Source organism: Zalophus californianus, chromosome 10, assembly GCF_009762305.2.
Source record: "Zalophus californianus isolate mZalCal1 chromosome 10, mZalCal1.pri.v2, whole genome shotgun sequence".
In the NCBI taxonomy this organism is placed as follows: Eukaryota; Metazoa; Chordata; class Mammalia; order Carnivora; family Otariidae; genus Zalophus; species Zalophus californianus.
This window is the reverse complement of record NC_045604.1, coordinates 62076933-62101680: the sequence shown is the minus strand read 5'-3', so window position 1 is coordinate 62101680 and position 24748 is coordinate 62076933. Positions and strand designations below refer to the sequence as shown.

General features: G+C 40.6%; 2 protein-coding genes across 2 annotated transcripts in view; one reads left to right on the top strand and one right to left on the bottom strand.

Annotated features, from left to right (window-relative positions):
- Nucleotides 1–24748, top strand: part of PLD5 (phospholipase D family member 5) — a 411859-nt gene that overhangs the window by 6079 nt on the left and 381032 nt on the right. The gene's annotated exons all lie outside the window — the stretch shown is intronic.
- Nucleotides 2187–2684, bottom strand: LOC113932324 (60S ribosomal protein L12-like). The gene has a single exon (XM_035721974.1). The coding sequence runs from the start codon at nt 2682–2684 to the stop codon at nt 2187–2189; it is 498 nt and encodes a 165-aa protein (XP_035577867.1).

Here is a 24748-nt window from a genome sequence, read left to right as displayed (position 1 = left end):
CGTTGCTAAGATATCCGCCCAGGAATGTTGTTTCGAGTGCGTATACTGGGGACACGTAAAGTTACTGAATTGTCTAAGATTCACGCCCACATAGATTGTGTTGCAAGAGTTAAGAATACATCAATGAATGTTCAGGAACAGTTGAAATGACAAAATGTGATTTTTAAGAGAGAGATTTTTTTTTTTAAAACAAAAAAATGCATTTTTATTTTTCTCACAAACAGAAACATGAGCCCAATTTCTAAACTCCCAGATCAAGCCCTTAAGCAGAGCTTATGGGGAAAAATAAATGAAGAACATGGCCCCTTTCCTAGGTAGAATTAATCACATCAGAAAATCTCACTGCTGTCTAACATATGAAGTGGGCCCAAGTTGAACTGCCTGATATGGTATCATGGGACTGGATGTCCCAGCCGCCTGGTGATACATAGGGTTCTTTATTCCCTAAAGCAGACAGTGAGCCTCATGACTATACCCTTTCTCTGACTTGAACTATGAGTGCACTCCTGCCCTTAAGTTCTTAGGTCTGATCCAGCAATCCCAGAAGGAGTTACCTGGAGATGGTGGGACTTGGCAACAGATATTTATTGTGGGTGCCTTTTTTAAAAGGTTTTATTTATTTATTTATTTATTTATTTATTTATTTGCGAGAGGGGCGCAGGAGCAGGGGAGGGACAAAGGAAGAGAGAAAGAGAATCTTAAGCAGAGTCTGGGTGCAGCACGGAGCCCAGCGTGGGACTTTTTCTCATGACCCTGAGATCATGACCCGACCCGAGCTTGCTTAATCGACTACGCCGAGGCGCACCTTGCAGGTGCCTTTTATGTGAAAGACACTTCGTTAGGAGATTATGAGGACTTTCATGTAACAAGCATTTACATGACATATACTGTGTTCCAAATGGTGGAGAATATACAAAGACTAGAGCAGAGTCCCTCCCTCAAGATGTTTATGGCTTTATAAATACAGTTAAAATATGATTACAGTGTTAGGAATAATGCAGGAAATGCAAAGTAGCACAAGAACACTGCCATTGAAGGACTTGTTTAGGTAAGGATAAAATACAGTTAAAAATAAGTAATGTCATATGTAATAATGATGTATTATAACAAACTTGAATTTATTTCAGTAATGCAAAGTTGCTATAAAATTTAAAAATCAAATGATGTAATTTATCACATTACCAGAATGATAGAGTAAAGCCAAATGATTATCTCAACGATGAAGAAAAAGCATTTGATAAACTTCTATACCCAAGCGTGATAAAATCTCAACAAAGTGGAAATAAAAGGAAACTTTATTATTCTGATACAGGCTTAAATCACAGTTAATGGTGAAATATAGAAAAATTATTTGCACAGATTGTGAGTGTGATGGAGATGTCCGCATATCGGCATTGTACAGGGGGTCATAGCCAATGCAAGAAAGCAAGGAAAAGAAATAAGGATTGAAAAGGAAGTGATAAAATTGTCATTATTAGCAGATGACATGAGTGTGTATGTTTGAAAATCCAAAAAAGCTACTAATGAATGAATAATGTCCCTGGATTTAGCACAGCCACTGCCTACAAGGTCAATATGCAAAATCAAATTAGAAAAAAATTATTCCAACATAAAACTAAAAGTCTTTACCATTTACATTAATATACAAATACCAGATACTTAAAGAAACAGGTAAGACCTCTTTTTAATTCTCCACAGATTGAGCCAGAGCACAGATACAATTCCAAATAAATCCCAACAAGTTTGTGTGTGTGCATATGGGTTGAAAATGATTCTAAAAATTATATGGAAATACAAATGGCCAAGAATAGCCCACATAATCTTGATGAAGAAGAACAAAGTTAGAAGACTGCTTCCATATATCAAAACTTATTATATTACATCAAAAACTAATGATGTAATGTATGGTGATTAACATAAACAATAAAAATTTAAAGAAAAAAACTTATAAACTAGATTAATTAAAGCAGTGTGGTATTGGTGCAGGGATAAACAAGTAGATCAATTGACAGAATAGAGAATGTGGCAGCAGACCTGTGTATATATCTTATTATTGACAGGTACTTGATTTATGACAAAAGTGGCAGGCACAGAAGGGCATTTGGAGAAAGATGGCTTCTTATTTTTTTTTTTATTTTTTTTTTTGGTTGTCAAATGATCCTTTATTGAAACATTTTCCTTTGTAGTTAACTAGCTGGGCATTCCACCACACCACTGTTGATGTCATCTATGATGTCATGAGGGTGGTGGCCATCTACATTGCAGCCCACAGACTGGGCAGTCCCCAGGATTTCTTTAATGGTTCCAGAGAGTTCTCTGGCTAAAGATCGGTGTCGCATCTGTCGGGCAATATTGACAATCTCATCAAAAGTGATATTTCCACTGTGCTTAATGTTTTTCTGCTTCTTTCTGTCTCTTGGTGGTTCCTTGAGGGCTTTGATAATCAGGGCAGAGGCAGAAGGTACCACTTCAATCTGGGCCTGTCTGTTCTGAATGGTCAGTTTCACTGTAATCCTTAGACCCTTCCAAACACCAGTTGCCTTGGTGATGTCATCACCAACCTTTTTTGGAGACAGACCCAGCGGGCCAATCTTTGGGGCCAGGGCAGACGTGGCACCGACTTCGCCACTGGTGCACCTCAGGTACACGACTTTGATCTTGTTGGGGTCGAACTTAGGCAGCATGGCAGAGGTGGCTGGTGTCGGATGAACCCAGATTCGGGACGACCGAAGAAAGTTGCACCTTTGCCTCCCCGAGCCGAAAGCCAAAAAAAGCAAAGGTGGCTTTTTAAAAAATGGTTCTGGGTCGGTTGTACATCAGAATTAAAAATGGCTCTTGATTTCTCTTTTATGCCATACACAAAAATCAGTTTAATGTAGGTTATAGATCTAAATTAGAAACTGAAACAATGGGGCTTCTAGAAAATAATATAATAAAAAAATCTTCATCAACTTGGACTAGAGAAAAATATTCTTAAGCAATTTTAATAGTCCCAATCTATTGTTATTAATAAACTGGACTATAGTAAAATTAAGTAATTTTGACAGTAAAAGACTCCATTAAGAGAATGAAAAGGCAAATCACAAAACAAGGTATATTCCAACACACACTCTGACAAAGAGTTTGTATCCAGAATATATAAAAAGCATCTACAAATCAATAGCAACAGACAGCCCCCAAAAGTGAGCAAGACGTTTAAACAAGAACTTCACAAGAATATAGCCAAGCCATCAAATGTATGATAAGGATCTTGATGTCATCAGTCCTCAAGAAAGTAAACAGTTAAAATCATACATTATTATACAACCACAAGAATGGTTGAAATTAAAATGATTGATAATAACAAGTGTTGATTAAAATGAGGAACATCTGTAACTCTTATAACTTCCGCTAAGAGTGTATACCTGTATATGCAATAATGTGGATGACTCTTTCAGACACAGTAACAAGTGAAGGAAGACGGACATTGATTCTGTTTATGTGAAAAAAACAGGCAAAGCTAAATGACGAATATAGTGATTACCTTTGCAGGTAAGATAGGAACCAGGGAGGCTCCTGGGATGCCAATATTGTTCTGTCTCTTTTTTTAGGATATGGTTACAAAGTAACATTTATTGAACTCTGCACTGGGGACACCTGTGTGGCTCACTTGGTTAAGCATCTGCCTTTGGCTCAGGTCATGATCCCGGGTCCTGGGATCGAGTCCCGCATTGGGCTCCTTGCTCAGAGGGGAATCTGCTTCTCCCTCTCCCTCTGCCTCTCCCTCTGCTTGTACTCTGTCTCTCTCTCTCTGACAAATAAATAAATAAAATCTTTAAAAAAAAGAACTATTCACTGAAGATTTGTACATCTTATGTATATCATTATTTCCATGATAGTTTATTTTTTAAAAAAGTAAAATGTATATAGTGCCCTTCCCCTTGTTTCCTGCTTATGTCTGGCTATTTGTCCTCCGAATGTGCTTCTCCTATTCTATTCTCTCTAGTCCATGGACCTTGGTCTGTGATGTCCTCTGTCACTGTTGTGTTCACGTGGCTGACTCGTACTTATCAGCTCCCTGGAACTGGCTTCCTGGGTCCTGAAGGGGTTGGGCTTCATTCTGCAAGCAAAGGGAAGATGTTTGAATTCAGCAAGTCCACATTTCAGAAAATCTGCCATGTTGAGGAATGAGAGCCTGCAATTGGGGAAACCAGTGTTAGTCTCTCTTAGTGGTAGAGTTGGGAAATAACAAAAGAATGTGGTAGAAGTAGAAAAATTGAGGAGGGACAGATGCAAGAAATGTTGTGAAATAAGAGTTCACGGGACTTGGTGCTTGGTTGAATGTGAAGGGCCTGAGCAAGCTCATCCATTCAGCAAACCTTTATTGAATACCAGGGATGTCCCTGTAATTGTGATTGGCACAGTGGGTACAAGAATGAGCAAGGAAAATTCCAAAAACTCCTTGAGAGTTGGAATTCTGCCCTGTTCATCATTGTATCTTGGCCCAATTTATTATCTTGATCCATGTTATCAATATTATTATGATCATAATTCACAGACATTACAGTTCTGCTCTCTGCAAGGAACTGAGCCCCAGGCTTGGGAAGGTTTAAATGCATATGATTGGACCTTTGACCTCAGATTGCTTATGGCTTAGTCCTTCAGAACTCAATTTAGGGGCTTCTGGTTGGCTCAGTTGGTTAAGCATCCAACTCCTGGTTTTGGCTCGGATCATGATCTCATGGGTTGTGGGATCGAGCTCTGCGTGGGGCCCTGCACTCAGCTCAGAGTCTGCTTGAAGATTCTCTCCTTCTGCCCCTTCCTGCTCCTCTCTCAAATAAATAAATAAATCTTAAAAAAAAAAAAGAACTCAACTTAAATGTGGTCATCTCTAAACCTAAGTCTTCGTTAGGTGTCCCTCCTGGGTGCAGGCATTGTGGGTAGGTGTCTGTTTTATAGCACTGAACACACTTTTTTTTTAAAAAATTACGTATTGTCTATTATTTGCCCTCAATGGAAAGTTTGAGGACAGTATCAGTGTCTTATTCATGACAGTGCACCCTTAATGCCTAACCCAGTGCTTGATGGACATCCAGTATTTATTGACTTGACTACTGAAAGAGTGGAATGAATGAATGAATGAATGAATGAATATGTGCTTAAGGAGGCAGGATCTACACAGGTAAGTGAAGGAATGTGGTGGCATATGCTACTTGCCAGATAAATGCAACAGACGTGAAATGCAACGAGAAGTCAATGAAAACTACTGACCAGGTGTGAGACAGAGAAGCTAATAGACAAGGCTCCCTCTACCCCATCCACAGGTTGAGGCTCCACTGACGTTTTTCTAAGACTGGAAAATAGCGGTTTCCTGGTCACTTTACTGACCTCTTCCAATGTGTAATGCTGTTGTTTACAGTGAATTTTGTTTTGGTTTTCATTTCTATATATCTTAGTTTTAATGAGTCAAGAGGAGAACATTAACTTTTGAATTTTCCTCAAGTACTTTGGTCTGACTTGTTGCCTCACCGAAATCTCTGGTTCATTATTTAGCCTTCGCCCTGCTCTGGCTGAGTGCACTTGATCAGAGACTCTAGGACACTCGGCAGCAGGGAATGTGTCAAAACTGCCAAAACCCTCTTAAACACCTGCCAGTCTTGATCATTAAGAATCTCCACTGTAACTTCCTGACTTGTCTGTTTCCAAACTTTTTTCATTTTCTGTGATCTTCCTGCTTTAATCCATGATACATGTGCATGTTGCTTCAAGCTTGTCCTATACGATTTCTAATATATCTTTTTTTTAAATAAACTTATTTTGGAATAACTCTGGATTTGTGGAAGAGTTACAAAGATAGTAAAGGCATTTCCTGTACATCTCTCACCCAATTTCAGGTTTCCCTTAATGTTGAATTTCAAACTCCAGACTTCAATAGAATTATACGTTTTTAAATTGTCCTTTTTGTGTTCCAGGATCCAATCCAAGATAACATATTGCATTTACTTGTCATGTGTCCTTAGTCAGCCCCTGGTCTGTGACAGCATCTTAGGCTTTCCTCATTTTTCATGACCTTGACAGTTTTTTTTTAAGCTCTACTGAGGTATAATTGAGAATTAAATTGTAAGATATTTAAAGTGAACATTATGATAATTTGATATACATACATTGTGAAAGGATTTCCACCATCAAGTTAATGAAGACATCCAGTGCCTCACATATTTATCTTTCTCTGTGTGTGTGAGAACATTTAAGTTCTAACTTGGCAAATTTTAATTATGTAACAGTATTATAAGCTATAGTCACCATGTTATACAAAAGATCCTCAGACCTTATTCTTCTTATTGATGAAAGTTTGTACCCTTTTACCAACCTCTCCCTGTTTGCCCCCCACCCCCAAACCTGGCAGGTGATCATGTTTCTGCTCCCTGTTACCATGGGTTGGACCCTTTTTTTTTTTTTAGATTTCACATATAAAGTATCTGTCATTCTCTGTCTGGCTTTTTTACTTAGCATAATGCCTTCTAGGTCCATCCATGTGGTTACAAATGGCAGGATTTCCTTTTTCTCATCACATCTTTATTCATCCATTGATAGAAACTTAGGTCATTTCGACATCTTGGCTCTTGCAAATAATCGTGCAGTGAACACGGAAAGGCAGATATCTCTTTGATATCCTGTTTTCATTTTCTCTGGATATATATATCCAGAAGTGGGATTGCTGGGTCATATGGTGGTTCTATTTTTAATTTTTTGAAGAATCTCAATACTGTTTTCCACAGTGGCTACACTGATTTATATTCCTACCACCAGTGCACAAATGTTCCATTTTATCTACATCCTTGCCAACACATGTTATCTCTTGTCTTTTTGACGATAGCCATTCTTACAGATGTGAGGTGATATCTCAGTTGTGGTTTTGATTTACATTTCCCTGATGATTAGTACTGTTGAGCAACTTTTCATGTATCTGTTGGCCATTTAGTTGGATTTTTTTTTTCTTGCTGTTGAGTTGTATGAGTTCTTTATATATTTTGGGTATTAACCCCTTATCAGATATGTGATTTGCAAATATTTTCTCCCATATGGTAGGTTGCCTTTTTATTGTTGGTGGTTTCCTTTGCTGTACAGAAGCTTTTTATTTTGATGTTGTCTACTTGTTTATTATTGTTTTTGTTGCATTTGCTTTTGGTGTCAAATCCAAGAAGACATTGCCAAGACTGATGTCAAGGGCTTATTCTCTATGTATTCTTCTAAGAGCTTGGTTTCAGGTCTTAAATTCAAACCTTTACCCATGTTGAGTTGATTTTGGTTGTATGGTGTGAGATAGAGATTCAGTCTAATTCTTTTGCCCATGGCTCTTCAGTTCTCACAACACTGTTTATTTTAAGGACTGTCCTTTCCCTGCTGTATATTCTTGACTCCTTTGTTGTATTTTTATATGGGTTTAATTTTTAGGCTCTCTCTTTTGTTCCACCAATCTCTGTGTCTGTTCTTATGCCAATAGTATATTGTTTTGATTATGCAATCTTTGTGATTTAGTTTGAAATCAGGAAGCATGATACCTCCAACTTTTTTCTTCTTTCTTAAGATTGCTTTGGCTATTCAGGGTCTTTTGTGGTTTCATACAAATTTTAGGATTACTTTTTCTATTTCTGTGAAAAATGCCATTGGAATTTTGATAGTGATTGTATCAAATCTGTAGATTGCTTTGGGTAATATGGGCATTGTAACAATATTATTCTTTCAGTCCATGAGCCTGGAGTGTCTTTCCATTTATTTATGTCTTCTGCAGTTTCTTTCATCAATGTCTTGTAGTGTTTGGTATACAAATGTTTCATTTCCTTGGTTAAGTTTCTTCCTGGGCATTTTGTTCTTTTTCATGCAATTGCAAATGGGATTTTTTTTCTTAAGTTATCTTTATGATAGCTTGTTTTTAGTTTATAGAAATGGAACTGATTTTTGTATATTGACTTTGTATCCTGATAATTTACTAAATTTGCGGATTAGATCTAGCAGTTTTTTGGTGAAATCTTTGGGGTTTTCCCTGTATAATACCATGTCATCTGCAAAGAGAGACTGTTTTATTTCTTCCTTTTTGATTAGAATGCCTTTCATTCATTTTTCTTCCCTAACTGCTCTTGTTAGGACTTCCAGGACTGTGTTGAATAAAAGTGGTAAGAGTGGGCATCTTTATCTTCTTTCTTCCTGCCCTTAGAGGGAGAACTTTCAGCTTTCACATTGAGTATGATGTTACTGTGCTCTTGTCATTTATAGCTTTTATTATGTTGAGAATCATTCTCCCTACACCCAGTGTGTTCAGAGTTTTTATTACGAATGGATTTTGAATTTTGCCAGTTGACCTTTCTGCATCTATTGAGATGATTATATGATTTTTTTAAGAAAGATTTTATTTATTCATTTGAGAAAAAGAAAGAGAGCACGAGCCAGAGGGGGAGGGGAAGAGTGAGAGAAGAAGCAGACTCCCCACAAAGCAGGGAGCCCAACGTGGTGCTTAATCCCAGGACCCTGGGATCATGCCCTGAGCCGAAGGCAGATGCTTAACCATCTGAGCCACCCAGGCGCTCCTGATCATATGATATTTTTATCTTTCATTTTGTTAATGTGGTGTATCATATTGCTTGTGGATGTTGATTCATCCTTGCATCCCTGGAATAAATCCCATTTGATCATGATGTTTGGTCCTGTTAATGTATTCCGAATTCAGTTTGCTAATGATTTGTTGAGGATTTTTGCATCTGTGTTCATCTGAGATATTAGTATGTAATTTTCTTTTCTTGTAGTGTCCTTGTCTGATTTTGGTGTTAGGGTAATGCTGGCCTCATATATTGAGTTTTGAAATGTCTTCTCTTCTGTTTTTTGGGAGAGTTTTGGAAGGATCAATATTGATTCTTCTTTAAATGTTTGGTAGAATTCATCAGTGAAGCCATCGGGTCCCGGACTCTTATTTGTCAGGAGAATTTTCATTACTGATTCAATCTCCTTACTAGTAATCAATCTGTTCAGGTTTTCTGTTTTTTCACAAGTCAGTCTTGGTAGGTTGTATATTTTTAGGAATTTATCCATCTTTAGTAGTTGGTCCAGTTTGTTGGTACAGGTTTCACCTGCTATTGAGAAATTCTTGTTACTCCATTTCACTTTGATAAATGGCCTACACTGGTACTTGTTTTCACTAACTGGAAGGAATTCGAACAGGAGTTTTGCTCTTAGGAAAAAAGACAAAGTGAACGCATTCAGCATTCAATTTGCATTGAGCCTTTGTAGAGGCAGTGCGCATCCCAAACGGTGAAAGTGGCGCCACCTAGCTCCTTCCCCAAGAACTGCATTCAGCCTCTCCCATTAAGCGGCCATAGCTTTGAACTGTGTCTGCGAGCATCTCTGATTTATCTTGATTTACTTTGTGCATCCATTAGCAAGATGGTATCAGAAAAGTCTAAGAGGTTAATTTTTGGGTCTGGGGATACTCACAGATTTTTTTCATGTAAATTAATGGCAATTGCTTCTTTATGCCATTTAGATTTGTGAAAGATTTCATAGGAACACTCACTTCTGGATATCAGGCGAAACGTGTATAGTTGTTCATACTGGTCTCTTTTGATTCTTTGTAATTACATGTATCAATTGTAACGTCTCTTTCGCTTCTAATTTTATTTATTTGAGTCCTTTTCCTCTTTTTCTTGTCTATCTAAAGTGTGGCTAAAGGTTTATGTATTTTGTTTATCTTTTGAAAAAACCAGCTCTTAGTTTTCTTGATCATTTGGATTGTCTCAGTTTCTTTCATTTATTTCTGCCCTGATCTTTGTTATTTCCTTTGGTTTAGTTTGTTCTTCTTTTTCTAGTTCCTTGAGGTGTAAAGTTAGGTTTCTTTATTTGAACTCTTTCTCGTTTCCTAATGTAGTTGTTTATGTCTATGAACTTCCCTCCTAGAACTGTTTTTGCTGCATCCCGTAAGCTTTGTTATGCTGGATTTTCATTTTCATTTGTCTACAGTTATTTTATTTCTCTTTTGATTTCTTTTTTTGACCTATTGATTGTTTGGTAGCATGTTTTAACCCAACATATTTGTGAATTTTCCAGTTTTCTTCTTGTAATTGGTTTTTAGTTTTATACCATTGCGGTTGGAGAAGGTGCTTTTGGATTTCAGTTTCCTTGAATGCAGTAAGACTGTTTTTAGTGGCCTAACATATGATCTGTCCAGAGAGTGTTCCGCATGCACTTCGGAAGAATGTGTCTTCTGCTGATGTTAGAAGGAATTGTTCAGGGAGACATAGACTGCCTGGAGCTAGATAGAGGAAGAATACGAAGGTGGTACACACCAGCCTTCCATGTGTGCAGAGAGGATTGCAATAAGCCACTAGATGTATGACGAATTAGGTGCCTGACCCTCAGGCTGTACTTTTAAAATATGCAAATTGGTCTCTTTTGGGAAAGATTGGGAAATAGGTATTTCTGTCTGCTTCCTATGCTCTGAAACTGATTATGGGTTTGGGGAAAGAGTATCACAGAGGTGAAGTTTTCATCACATGAAGGTGAACATGTCCACATTACTTGCTGTTAATCCTGGTCACTTGGCTCAAGGAGAGTTTGCCAGGTTTATTCACTGTAAAGTTATTGTTTTTCCTTTTCCACACATAAATTTGTAAGTTGGGCATTAAGTCCAAAATCCCCGCACTCAACACCTCCTGGACTGGGGAGTAGCCAAGTTTATTATGTGGCATTTTTCAGTTAGGAACATGTAACCCTTCACTTCCCAGATTTATTGTTCAATCACTTATTTGTATTGGTAGATCTCTTGGATATTTATTTTACACTGTTGGATATTTATTTTACACTGTTGGCATAATCCCATTCTATGTTATTTATTTTGTTCCTTAAATTATTCCCATTTTGGGTGCTGGGAGCTCTTTCAGGCTTCTCCTGTATCCCTTGGAAATGCCCTCATCCTTGGATCTTTTGAGCACTTCCTTACCCTGTGATGGTACAGAGGGCTCCAGGCTTGTCTGGTTTTATTTATTTATATTTTTGCCTCTTCCTAATATAGTCTTCAAGGTGTTTTTTCATACATGTAGTTAAAAAGGAGATGTTTCATTTGCACACTCAGAGGGTCCAATAAGAGAAAGTAGTTTCATTTATCCAGTGAAAGTTCAGTACATATATTTTGATAAAGGGGAACATCTTCATTTGGACTTTTATAAAACTCCTGACATGCTTTAAATGATAACTTCAGCCCATAAACTCTCATTCAGGTGATGGAAAGAAGTCTACCAAGGATGACAGGGTGTGCTGAGGGGTACAGTGATTGTAGGTCTTACCCAGATACAGTGTGTGTGTGTGTGTGTGTGGACAAGTGTGTGTGCACACACGCATGCACCTCCTTGTGCCTATAGCTACTCTCATATTTTACCTTTTTCCAGTGTTGGTGGTCTGTTTTCGGAGAATCTGGTCTGGGCGTGAATAACTCCTTTCATGTTCCCTGGTTCCCCATTTGGCATTATTTCAACCCCTTTTTTCATGTTAAGAATACCTGGCCCGTGTGTGGAAAAGGGAAGTCTTCCATTGTCAGACGTCATGCTTTTCTCTTTTCAGAGCCAAGACTGGCCTCTGAGATTTCAAATCCCCTTGGAAAGCTCAGTTGGAAATTCTTCAGCCCCGGCTCACTTATCCCAAGAAAACATTGTCATGCAGAACCAAGAGAAGATGGGGAAAAAGAGAAGGACATGGTAGGACAGGTATTGAAGCGCTTGGGAATAGAATGTTCTAGGGCACACACACATGAAGTGGGAAGAATGCACATTTGTCTTGGGAGTCTCCCATCTCTGACTTCTGGCTGCTTTGTCCCCACCCTACTCCGCCTGCATCCCCTTCTGTTGCCCCAAGCCACCCAGTAGCGCCAACTTCCTTGTCTTCATGACTTCCTTGTTAGACCACAAATGTAGGCATACTGGGTGCTTATTCCTAATGACATCCCTGCAAACCAGAAAAATGAAATTAATTTAAGTAGGATGGTTGTAACTTTTCTCACTGTAGGAAATACCAAAAATGAAATAAAGATGAGAGAATTCTCAGGGCTTTGCTATAAGGGGCTTGTGAAAAGAATGTCTTACTGTCATTCTTTTTTCTTGAACAAAATCAAAGATGAATGGGGAGCCCATATATGCTCTGGGTGTATAGGAGGAAGAAGGAAAAGGAGATACCCCAAGGCCATGTGGAGTAATCACAATAAATCTGGTGAGGACCGGCATTAATACCGAGGAACATCAGCCGTGAGCAGCACCTGGGGAGGCATTCAGAAGAGACAGGTTCTTGCCCTCCATGACTTAATATAGTTGCCTTTCCTATTAGGGTAACTTTCTTCTATTTGGACACATCACTTTACTTGATTTTTGTATTGGGTTTGGAATATAGTTGACCCTTGAACTGCATGGATTTCAGGTGCGTGGGTTTACTTCTACATGGGTTTTTTTCCGGTGAATACAATACAGAAACGTATTTTCTCCTCCTGATGATTTTTGAAATGACCTTGTATTTTCCCTAGTTTCCTTTATTGAAGAATACAGTGTATATGACACACCTAACACAAAATATGTGTCAGTCGACCACTGATGTTATCAGTGGCTTCTGGTCAACAGTAGGCTATGAGTGGTTCAGTTTTGGGGGAGGCGAAAGTTATGCATGGATTTTCGACTGTGCAGGGGTTGGTGCCCCAACACCTGCTTTGTTCAAGGATCAACCGTAACTCTCACAGGATTGGTATTGAGATCCTGGAAGGAAGCTTGGTGTGCTTGGGTAAAATATGACTGTGTAGAAGGTATTTAGGCAACAAGGTTTGTAGGTCCAGATGAACTCCTCTGGATAGAGAAAGTATTCACTTCAGTCTATTATTGCATTCCTATCTTTAAATGGCAAAAAAGAGAATGTGCTTCTAGAAGGCACAGGGCACGGTGGAAAGCTTGCTAGTGTGGCAGATTTTAAAGTCTCTGGGTTTCTGATACAGCCATGTACAATTCTGACACACTGGGTCATTTTCACTTGCTCATAGAAGAAAAGGTTTGTGACAATGGACATATATTTCTTTCTCTCTTTTCCATATATTTCTTTTGCTTGCAGGCCTGCTATTGGTGACAAAGTGTTTGGATAAAATTGCTGATCAGCAATAAAAAATGGATTTTAAAAATTCTTCATTGATAAAATCACCAAAAAGGAAAGTTTTATATCTTTCATGGCAAGAGAATGACGACTCTTCCTATCCGTGCTTTACGTTTAATTCCCACCAAAATAAGGCCAGTACCCAGCTTCGCATCTCTTCTGACTCTCTTGCTTGCATGTTTCCACACTAAAACACAAGAAGATAAATTGGCTTTAGGATAAAACTGGTGGGTGGATGTGCTAATAATCCAGAAAGACACTTCCTTTTTGGCAGGAGCAGAGTGGGTTTCTAATTACGTTTAGAATTATATTGTTTTAGCAAAGGACTTATTTGTAGGAGGAGACTTAATATTTGTATAATTCCAAGATTAGCTGTCCAGTCTGAGTAGGATATTAGGTGGGTGGATTTTTCATTGCATTAACGTTTATTTCTCTAGCTCAGGGTAGTTATCAGTATGGTCTAGATGTCTACGTGGGTGATTCAACATCTTGTTCTTTGTCAGCCATCTCTGAGGTGAGAGCACAGAGGGGCTTCCTAGTGCGGGCCCTTCCAGAGAAGAGTGGGGGGTCTCAGCAAAGCCACCGCGGAATGTGGGGGCTGGGTGGCCAGCTAGCCCCACTGACTTCCACACAATTACCCACAACTCTGATCTGTGCCTCAAAGCATCCAAGTTACTGTATTAGATTAAATTTTAGAGTCTCTTGTAAAAAATGTGGACCGAATACATTAAATCCCTTCAATGCCAAAGGCCTGCGCTTCTTACAGCTTTTCTTAACCAGAAACAAAATTTCGAGCCTTAAGATCTGTTGTGATTGGGGTCAAAAGAATTTCTAGACGTTAGCTTTGCTAAAGATAAAGATGGCTCTTCTTTAGCTGGGGCGAGATAATGAACGCCGGAGGTAGACTCTTACGTCTACAAAATGGTGCCCTTACCGAGGGTACTGCTTGTTCCCACTGCCCCCAGATCTGCTGGGATCAGCGCCCAGCCCTGGCAGGATGCCCATCACTTCTGAGCTACTGAGGATGGGGGCCCCCACTGAGGTCACCTTGCTGCTGTGTTGCCGCTCTGCCACCATCAGAGAAAATTCCAGAAGCTGAAGCCTGTGCTGGTTCTGAGGCTGTTGGCATGGCCTTACTAAATGGACCTCCCTCCTTGAAGCTGAATTGTGCAGTACACTAAAGCCACTCTGTTAAATTGAGCAGAATCTCTTCCTCCCGATATTGTGGTCCATGTGGACCCCTGGTTTCAAAGGAGCACTGCCTTATGCTTCCAATACCTTTGAGATTTTCTGTGGAAAATCAACTCTGTTGCCCCCCTGCCCTGCACCCCCCCCAGGACTCTATTACTTGACGAGGGCAGAGCTTTAAGACCCAGCTGAGGGGCAAGAAATGTGTCTTTCTCACAGTTGCCCCTCTCCTCCAGCACCCGGAGCATATCCTGATTTCTTATTTTCTCTTTTAGGATGAATTCCTTCCTGGGAAGCTTACTGGTCCTCACGCTTCAGCCCTTAGTCCTTCCTGCGTATGTAACCCCGAAGCCCCTCATGCCTCTTTGGGCCAAGTTTATCTGACCTCTTGTGGTTAATTCTTTGTGGGCGACAAGGCGGAGGGCTCAGTAAAGTGGGAGAGAGCACAATTCCATTGTCCTCAACCCAGGGTTTTCCAAAAGAGAGAACAGAGAGCATCTAATGCAGACTTAAGGTCCATATACAGTGTGGAGGAGAAGATCATTAACTTGCCAAAGAAAAGCATTGAACCACCAGAGATTCTTCCTAGAGTTAAAATTCTCTATGTAAACGCTTGCCCATATTAGTCATTTAGCAAGTGATTCTGACGTGCTCTGGAACTTTATTTTTGTATGAATGGTAACAGCCTTTCTCATGAGCCCTTGAGAAAGAAAATGGGAACTTTTATATTGTCTCAAGCAAGGTCTATAGATTTATTTTCCACTCACTGTTTTTTATTAAAGCCTCTTTTCATTTTCGACTCCTACACTCGGGTTTGTGCTGCTTTTATTATGCCATCATTCTGTTCAGAGGTGCTGGTTGCAGAAGCGTGAGAAAGGTAATGATTTTTCAGCAGACTGGCTGGTGTGGATGGAATGAGCCGCGTGACCGCCACAAAACACCCACACCCACCTGCCCGTCATCTGGAGCTCTGATGAAGCTGTCTGCAGTTCGCAGCTCAGATGGTAGGTCCCCCTTTCTCTGGTGCATCGTATGGAACCACAGGATCCACAGACATGATGCTCCAGAACCTTCCGTGATGTCTGTGGAATGCAATAAAATCCTAAACGTAAGAAGAAAATGTGCCCTTCTTAGCCTCCCTTAGAAATGTGTCCTGAACATAATAAAAAATAAATAAAAAATAAAATTGTATATATTTAACACACACACACACACACACGAAATGAGTCCTTATTCAGAAAGCTCCTCCTGGTGTCTAATTAAACCTCATTACAAATAAACCCATTTTCCCATTGTTCTGTCCTTCTTGGGACAGAATAAAAAGTCTTAACTCTCTCAATAGGGTTTTTTTTTTAGGGCAGAATAGCTTCAAAACATCTGTTTATTTTCATATTAAATGTTTTCTAAATTTTAGGTCCTGTGCATTACTCTGTATTTCAGCAGAGTTATGATTTATAAGACAATTTTTTAAATTCAGAATTAGGAAAACTGGTTTTTTAAGAAAGTCCATATGAAAAATTGAAACATAAGGAAAATGGTGTTTCACCTTGGAGAGGGAAACACCTTTTCCCCCAAGTATTCAAATGGGCTTTTCAGAGATAAAAATCTCCAAAGTGGAAAACAATGAACATAGATGCCAAAAAGTAAACTTAAGCTATAAACTTGTTTGGAGGGGGGAGCTGAGAATTTGTTTTTAGATGTTATGGTATAAGATGTGCTTTTATGGACGGAAGCAGTGATTGCAAGAGCACACCAGGCTGATAATTGCCTAGTGATTAAAGACTCCGTTTGCCTAGTTGGAAAGTGAGCTGAAGCACTTTCTTGCTCTATTCCAGAAACAGTGAACCCCACTGGGGCCCGTGGATCGCAGAGCCCAGAGCTTGGCTTCTCATGCATGTTGGAGTTTAATAGGTTCTTGAGTGAGACTAGTTAACACCCATGTTTGCCCATTTTTTACTAAGAGAAGCCCTCCAAACAAATAAATTGGAGACACACCAGCTAGCTACTCTTGACAGAACTTTAAGGAGTGGGGGTGATTATGACAACACATTTTCGAGAGGCAGCTAAGCACACACTTTTTCTTTAAATCGGTTGGACTTTCCTCTCCTCCCCACAATGGTATATTTAACTTCTGGTTACCCTGTGTCTGAAAGGGCTGCATAAAATTACTGCCCGTAGTTCTCTTTTATGGGAGAACTTAAAACAGAACACAAAGCTAGAAGACACCCGTGTTTATGTAGTCTGTATCACTTATGGTGAATTCAGCCTTACGTAAGAATAACCCCTCAGGATGTCTTCAGTAGTGACTTATTATCATCCATAAACAGTTGGAAACAATTTGCCTCATATGGATACATTCAGCCACTTGGTAATCTGATTAAGGTCCCCCGGCTCTGTCACCTTTTCTGCTCTGCATCTCCAGCCTCTGGCTTCTGTCTTAGACTCCAAAATGCCATTGACAATAGTCCAGGCATCCTATCCTCCTAGTATTCAGAGGCCAGAAGAGAGCACTTATCCACATGTCCCTTCTTAGGAGCAGTGAAACATTTCTCGAAAGCTCTTCCCCTCTTAGACTTCCCAGCATGTCTCATTGGCAGGAGGGTTCCACCGGGCCGTTCCTAAACCACTTGCTGGAAAAGCTTCCCTTCCTGAGGCTGGATGAATGGAAGCACATGCTTGTTCTTTCTACCTCTGTACTCAAACCTAGGAGCCTCTTCTGAATAAGGTGGGGTAGGAGTGGTTACTGCCACCCAGCCCTTTATCCTGCATCTTCTGTATCTACTTCTCCCCCTTCTGTATGTTCGCAGAAGCCAGGAGATAGGCATGTATGCACACGTGCATGCACCCACAACCATGGTTACATGTGACTGACTTGGTTGATCTATATTTTACTGGGACTTAAGTAATTAAGAAGTGCGAGAAGTGTTACCTTGTACTTCGCGGTGCTGTGTGTTCTGTTACACTCAAATTATTTGAAAATTAGCAGTCTTGGTAATTGTACTGCGAATAGGGATGTGATTATGTAGTTCCGTTCTGTTACTATTCTGCGTAACCAGGTCTCTATTAAAAACGGGTTCCATGAATTCCTTAAAGGCAGCAGTGTGTGCTTGGCTGTTGGTTACATGTGGGCAGTCATCAGGAGACTAGTCCTGGATCACTCACAGTTGGCTCTCTTGGGTAGCTTCCTAGACAGCGACCACCAACTCTGTAAATCCAGGAGCTAGCAAGAGTTTGAGGGGAAAGCTAACATTATGTTTTGTATATGTTAAATTTGATGTTCTTGTGAAGATGGAGATGTCTGCCAGAGAGTTCAATGTATGTGTGAGATACAGGGGGACGTCTGGGTTGGAGACAGACTCAGGAGTTGTGAGGTGGCAGCTAAAATCATGGGCGTAGATGAGGTTAACGAGTTAACTATTCTTTAGCATCTTAGACTATTTCCAGGTTTCTATCCTGCCCCTCTCTTTATAGGAGATCTTCCAAGTTAATACATCTTTTTTTAAAAAGTTTTTATTATTGTTATTATTTTCTAAGTAGGCTTCATGCCCACCCAGTGTGGAGCCCAACACAGGGCTTGAACTCACGACCCTGAGTTCAAGACCTGAGCTGAGATCAAGAGTCAGACACTCAACCCCAAAATTAATACATCTTAATTGTAGATTGAACAAATAAGGAATTAGGAAAGTAAATCTCTTTGATGTCTTTTTTAGCTATTTTCTGCATTCCAAAACTCAAAAAAAGTAAGTACTGGTAGGATTTTTTCCTTGCTTCATTTCTCAGCCTTTCCTATTTATGAATTCCAACCAGAGGTACTCGGTCCCAAGACAAATGCAAATGGATTTGCCTCTAATTCTTTTTCTTTATTAACATGGCTGATTAAGAATTTATCAGTGGAGCAAGCAGATAACTGCCCTAGAGTAGACAGCTCTACAAATATGGCAGAACTGAAGAGGGAAGAGGGTGAAGGTCATATGAAAGGTAGTGGGGTTTATAATAATTATGGCTGTTACTATTTCTGCTAGGGCACAGAAAAGCATGCAGTGTATACTCAGACATAATCTAGTCTGGCTGCTTTACCCTGTGCTCCTTTGTTGGTCTGAGATTTCTTAGAGAGCTGGCAGTTGAGTGAGAGTTTTGGAAGTACAGACATGCTATGGTGTACGTTTGGATCCCTTAGTGAGTGATTTCTTCAGTTCTCTTGTAATTCTGCTGTGGTAGTGAAGGGAAATCTCAATTCAGTGCTAGAGAGCCTTAAACAACTGCCTACCACTATGTCTCCCGTACAGGAAGACAGAAAGACCCAGCAGACAGACACACACACACACCTAGCCTAGTCTTCCATGAATAGTACTGATACAGAACTTCTCCTTTTTCTGTAAGTGTACATAGGTTAAAAAAGTTAGCTGACTTAAAAACATTAAATAATTCTACAGGTGGTATGTGGATAGGCTCCCAGTCACTGACCCTGACCTCCCATCTTTCCTTTCGATCCTGTGAAGCCCTAACATTTAGTCATTCTGGATATGACTTGCCAGTTGGCGATTCCACAGTAACCCTTTCTTGAATGGAACCCAGCTGGTAGACTATCCTTCTTCTTCATGGTTGACTTTCTTTCTCTCTCTCTCTTTCTTTCTTTCTTTCTTTCTTTCTTTCTTTCTTTCTTTCTTTCTTTCTTTCTTTCTTTCTTTCTTTCTTTCTTTCTCTTTCTTTCTTTCTTTCTTTCTTTCTTTCTTTCTTTCTTTCTTTCTTTCTTTCTTCTTTCTTTCTTTCTTTCTCTTCCTTCCTTCCTTCCTTTTTCTTTCTTTCTTTCTTTCTTTCTTTCTTTCTTTCTTTCTTTCTTTCTTTCTTTCTTTCTTTCTTTCTCTCTCTCTCTCTCTTTCTTTCTTTCTTTCTTTCTTTCTTTCTTTCTTTCTTTCTTTCTTTCTTTCTCTTCCTTCCTTCCTTCCTTTTTCTTTCTTTCTTTCTTTCTTTCTTTCTTTCTTTCTTTCTTTCTTTCTTTCTTTCTTTCTCTCTCTCTCTCTCTCTCTCTCTCTCTCTCTCTCTCTCTCTCTTTCTTTCTTTCTTTCGTGGGGGGTAGGGACAGAAGGAGAGAGAGAGAATCTTTAAGCAGACTCCCTGCTGAGCATGGAGCCCAATGACCCTGAGATCATGACCTGAACCGAAATCAAGAGTCGGATGCTTAACCGACTGAGCCACCCAGACGCCCCATGGTCTACCTCTTTCTAACCCACCTTGCCACTGACCACATCCTAGTGTGTCTCCTCAGCCTTAGCTGTCCCCGGCTCTTTTGCTCATTCTTTTCTACTTCCCTCCTGGATCTGTTCACCAAGAGTTAGACTCCAGACCCACGCACACGGCAAAGCCCTGCTGGGGTGCTTTTGTCTCCAACTGAACCAACCCTCACAGCTCTCTTGCATTTATGAATTTGTGTTGCATCTTCGATGGTTTCTCACAAGTCACGCTTTATTGCATTTCCATTGCTTCGGGGATTTTTCTGTAGCACCAAGTGAGAGCATAAGTGTCTTGATGTCAGGGATAGTATTTTATACTCATTTATGAATGCTATGCTTACTTAGCACAGTGCTAGACAATTGATTTTGAGAAATGAACATTTAACTGGTCGACCAAATAAACTCTGCATTTTCCAAACACTGGTCTTGCATGTAGAAGTGCCTCCATAGAGATGAGTTTTGTTTTTTAATATGGTAGTTTATAAATATGGCCACAAACTCTTTGTCTCCATGCCTTGAACCAGGGAAGGGTTGTGGTTGCTTTGACCAACACACCATGGAAACATTAGTCCACATGACTTCCAAGGCTTGGTTCTCAAAAGCCTACAACTTCCAGAACAATATTCTTGAGGCTCAGAGCCCCAGGCTCAGAAGTATGACTGTTTTGACATCACCATGCTGTAAGGAAGCCTAAGCCACATTTGGGAACTGCAGTTGACTGTCTCAGCCAAGGTCCCGGACACGTGGGTGAAAAGGACTCTGGGTGGTTCTCATCTTTAGCCATTCAGTTCTGCCCACACTGAGGCTCCAGTTATACTTAAGCAGAGCCAAGCCACACCTGCTGTGCCCTGTCTGGATTCCCAAAGCCACAGAATCCACGAGCATCATGAAAGGGCTGTGGCTTTATGTGTGGAGTGTTTGAGTGGTTTGTTTCAGTTCTAGATAACTGGAACATTTCCTTATAAAGAGGTCACAGATCTTCGTTGGTCATCCCTATGTAGTCCATCTTACTGCCAACTACATGACACTAAAACAAGGAAAAAAAACCACCAAACAAACAAACCAGAATATAAAGTAAGAAAAGGTGAAGATCTTAAAAGAAAAAAAGAGGGGTGCCTGGATGGCTCAGTCATTAAGCATCTGCCTTCGGCTCAGGTCATGATCCCAGGGTCCTGGGATTGAGTCCCGCATTGGGCTCCCTGCTCAGGGGGAACCTGCTTCTCCCTCTCCCTCTGCCTGCCCCTCCCCCTGCTTGTGCTGTCATTCTCTGTCAAATAAATAAATAAAATCTTTTTTTAAAAAAAAAGAAAAAAGTGGCAGAAAGAGAAGGGCCTATGTAACCGGGTGGTTACATAGCTGTGGATGTATAGGTAAATAGAATTATAAAGACAGGTGTAGCTAGATAAAGGCTCAGGTACATTATTAACGTAACTCTTTATTAGATTTTGCTCCAAAATTCTTTATAACAACAAGTCTACTTGGTTAAGCCAAGTTGTGCCCTGTTGTAGTTCTTGGCCATCTCCCAGATGAGCCTTAGGAGGGCAGGCATTCTCTGTGAATCATTTGCTTGCTGCCCCAGTACCTGCCATTGTGTCTGGCACATGGAATGTGGGGACTCTCTACGTGGCTCTTGTATGAAGAAGTAAATACACAAAGACATGAAAGAAAACCCAGAGTTATGTTTGTTGAGCACTTCCTCCATGCCGGGCACAGTGCTGAGTCCCTTTTCCATGTTATTCCAGTGAATTCCTGCAGCAAGGGTGTGAGGGAGGAATGGAGTTCTTTTTCAAGACTGGGACACAGATGACTAGAGAGGCTGAGGAGCCCGACTCTGGGGAACTGAGATTCAAATGCAGGGGAGTCTCCATTTTATTGTGTCCCAACTCCCTCTCCCCTCACCCCCCCCAAAAGATGTGGCCCAGAAATAAAGATGGTTTAGAAGAAGGTGAAGGTCTTTTCCAGAATGTGCTTTGGACCTAGAGGTCATTTTCTCCCTTAGTAGCAAAAACATAAGAGAGAATGAGGTCCAGCTGGACTTCTGTAAACTATTAATTAATTAATTGTTTTTAAGAGAGGGAGACAGCATTTATTAAGACTGCCTTGTGGAATTGAAAGAACTCTGGATTTTGTGGAATCGGTGGGTCTGGGTTTTAGTCCCAGTCCAGTTTCCTCATCTGTGACATCTTTATGCATTAGAGATGGTTTGGGCTGCACGTGAGAGTTCCCCCATGGCAGTTAAGAAGGTAAAACTGCATTTCTCTCTTACACACACAGGAGTGCGGACGGAGGCAGCTTGTGGGCTTGTGTGAGGCTGCACAGCCTCGTGTGCCCAGCCTCCTTCCAGCTCTCCGCTCTGCCTTCCCTCCTGGGTGGCCCTCCTTTTCGGAGTCCAAGGGGGAGCACCCATGGTCACACCCATGTCCACACCCACCTTCCCAGCCTTGGGATGGAGGTGGGGGGATGGAGGAGGAGCATCCCCCCCAACCCCCCATAAGAACATAACCCGGGAGTTACACCATCACGTTCCCACCTATGTCCTTGCCTGAAACTTGGTCACACTCCACACCCAGCTGCAAGGGAGGCTGACACGTGGCATCCTTATTCTGGGCAGCCACGTGACCAGCCAACACTCGGGGGTTCTCTGGGGGAGCAGATACTGGAGGATACTGTGAAATCTGTGCCACGATCTTTTAAGGGCTGTTCCAGCCTTCTGTGATTCTTTAGGTATCCTAAAAATGCCGCTTTCATGAGTAATTTGGGTGTGTATGTTGTGGGAATGGGGAAAAAGTGAAAGAGAATTATAAATGATAGTATTAGGGTGCCTGGGTGGCTCAGTCAGTTAAGTGCCTGGCTTTGACTCAGGTCATGATCTTAGGGTCGTAGGATCGAGCCCCATGTCAGGCTCCCTGCTCTGCGGGAAGCCTGCTTCTCCCTCTCCCTCTGCCCTTCCCCCCTGCTCATGCTCTGTCTTTCTCAAATAAATAAAATCTTTTAAAAAATGACAGTATTGGTAATGTTTCAGCTGCCCTTTGACTTAGTGTTCTTAAAAGAACAAGCTCTCAAAGTATGATGAAGTGGAAGAAGGTGAATGTACCCTGAAATGCTTCTTACAAAACTGCCAGTCAGAACATAATCAAGTAATGGTTAATAAGGCTGCGGTAGAAGCTATTAAATCCTTACCTCATATGACATTAAATAGCAAAAAGCCTCCATTTAAAAAAAATTATTGAATGCCATGTCAGTCTGTGCCTGCTGAAGTTGAACTGACTTTCTCGAGGGTAACTGTGTAGGGTTCTCTTTTCTTCAAGCTGTTTTCCATCTTGGGAGAGCAAAATTTCAAGCAAGACAAGTTTTTTTCTTTTTTCTTTTTCCTGGCTTTCTCTCTCTTACGCAATTTAAAGGAGAATGAAACTTATTTGAGTTCTCTGGGGTTTTTGTCCATTGCAAAAATTATCTAGGTGGAAAGTAATCCAGTGTTTGAGATATCATCGTGGTCTGCAAAGTATTCTAGCTGTCCCGGAGAGGCTTGGAGCAAAGAACTGCCTGACCTTCAGTTGTCATTGAAGAAAAACAGAATGGAACATTTGAATGTAGGTCTTGGCAATTTCTTCCTTAATTTACATTACACCAATGTGATGCCACAAAGTAATGGGGGTATTAAGATTATATAATTACACCTAAAACATGACAGACTGTGGAAGGTCAGGACCTCCCATTAACATTTCATCTACGGTTTAAAATAACAGAGTAAAGTTACTGTAGGAGCCTGATGATAAACGACAGGTGTGGTACTTTGGTGGATTCCCATTTGATAAATAATCAAAGCATTGTTGATTTAAGTCAGTGTTCTTTACGTCACTGGTCTTAACCCCAGATGAGGTTATTCTTTTTATTTTATTTTATTTTATTTTATTTTATTTTATTTTTTTAAGATTTATTTATTTGAGAGAGTGAGCGAGCATGAGCCCGGGGAGGGGGCAGAGGCAGAGCGAGAATCTCAGGCAGACTCCATGCTGAGCACAGAGCCCGACGTGGGGCTGGATCTCACGACCCAGAGACCGTGACCTGCGCCGAAATCAAGAGTTGGATGCCCAACCGACTGAGCCACCCAGGAACCCCAAAGTTGTATTTGATTTTAGACCAGTGATTGTTAAACCTTGGTGATTAAGCTAATCACAGCCTGTCTTCCCAGCCCCTTCTCTTCCTGTTAATACCCTCATCCCCCCCATATTTCTTCTTTACTCATTCAGCCATTTTCCTTGAACACTAATATATCTATAACAAAATTATGTTAAAGACACGCTAAAATAGAAATAATCTATTAGTCTCAGTTATTATATTTATTATTTATTATTCAGTTATTATTATTTATATATAAATAATCTAAAAAATCTCAGTTATGATTTCCCTTCTAATTTTAGAAGGATTGCTATGTGTTTGTTCATGTTTCTCCCTGGGACATGCTTAGAGTTTATATCTTCACTGCTGTTTTCATTCATGAACTTGTTAAGAACCCTGTTCTTTTAAAAGTTTTCTTTTCCTGTGCCTTGGAAAAGAAAAATCAATGGACTCCTGCTGGAGGAAGTGGTATTTGTATGGCTCAGGCTGCCCCATGGGCCAGTGGATGCTGGATACTGGTGAAGAAGCATTTATTGGGCACCTGCTAAGTTCACAGCCAGGGGCCGGAGCAGGGAGACTAGAGAGGGCCTTGGAAATGAGGAAATAAGGAGATTTGGTGCCTGCTTCCAGGGGTAAGAGACAAAAATACGGTTCTTTGCTAGGCCTGGGCTTCAGCTGAGGCAAAACTATCCCCCTGAGTTGGTTAAAGGACTTGGTTTGTGAGCATTAGCATTTCATAACTAAGATGGAATAATATCACTGTTTCCTGTTGCCTCTTAGGAACGCGGTCACTCCGATGACAATCCAGGCTCCCACTTTCCAGGGGGCACAATGCAGGGTGAGATTAAGGGAGAGAAAACTGATATTGGACGAGGGTGCCCATGCAATCGCTGAGCAGCAATGTGGCAGGGACTGACTGGCAAGAGGGGGGACCCCAAGAGGGGCGCTTTATCCGGGAACTGTCTTCTCCCTTCCAGCTTGGCCAGAGGTATGAAGTAAAACACCGCTCAAGGGGAGTTCGTACAAAGAGAGAGGAAAGATGGGGAGAATAAACATAAGGGCAAGGA

Coding starts and splice junctions, on each gene's coding strand:
- LOC113932324 (XM_035721974.1), bottom strand. CDS start 2,684: ATGCTGCCTAAGTTCGACCCCAACAAGATCAAAGTCGTGTACCTGAGG.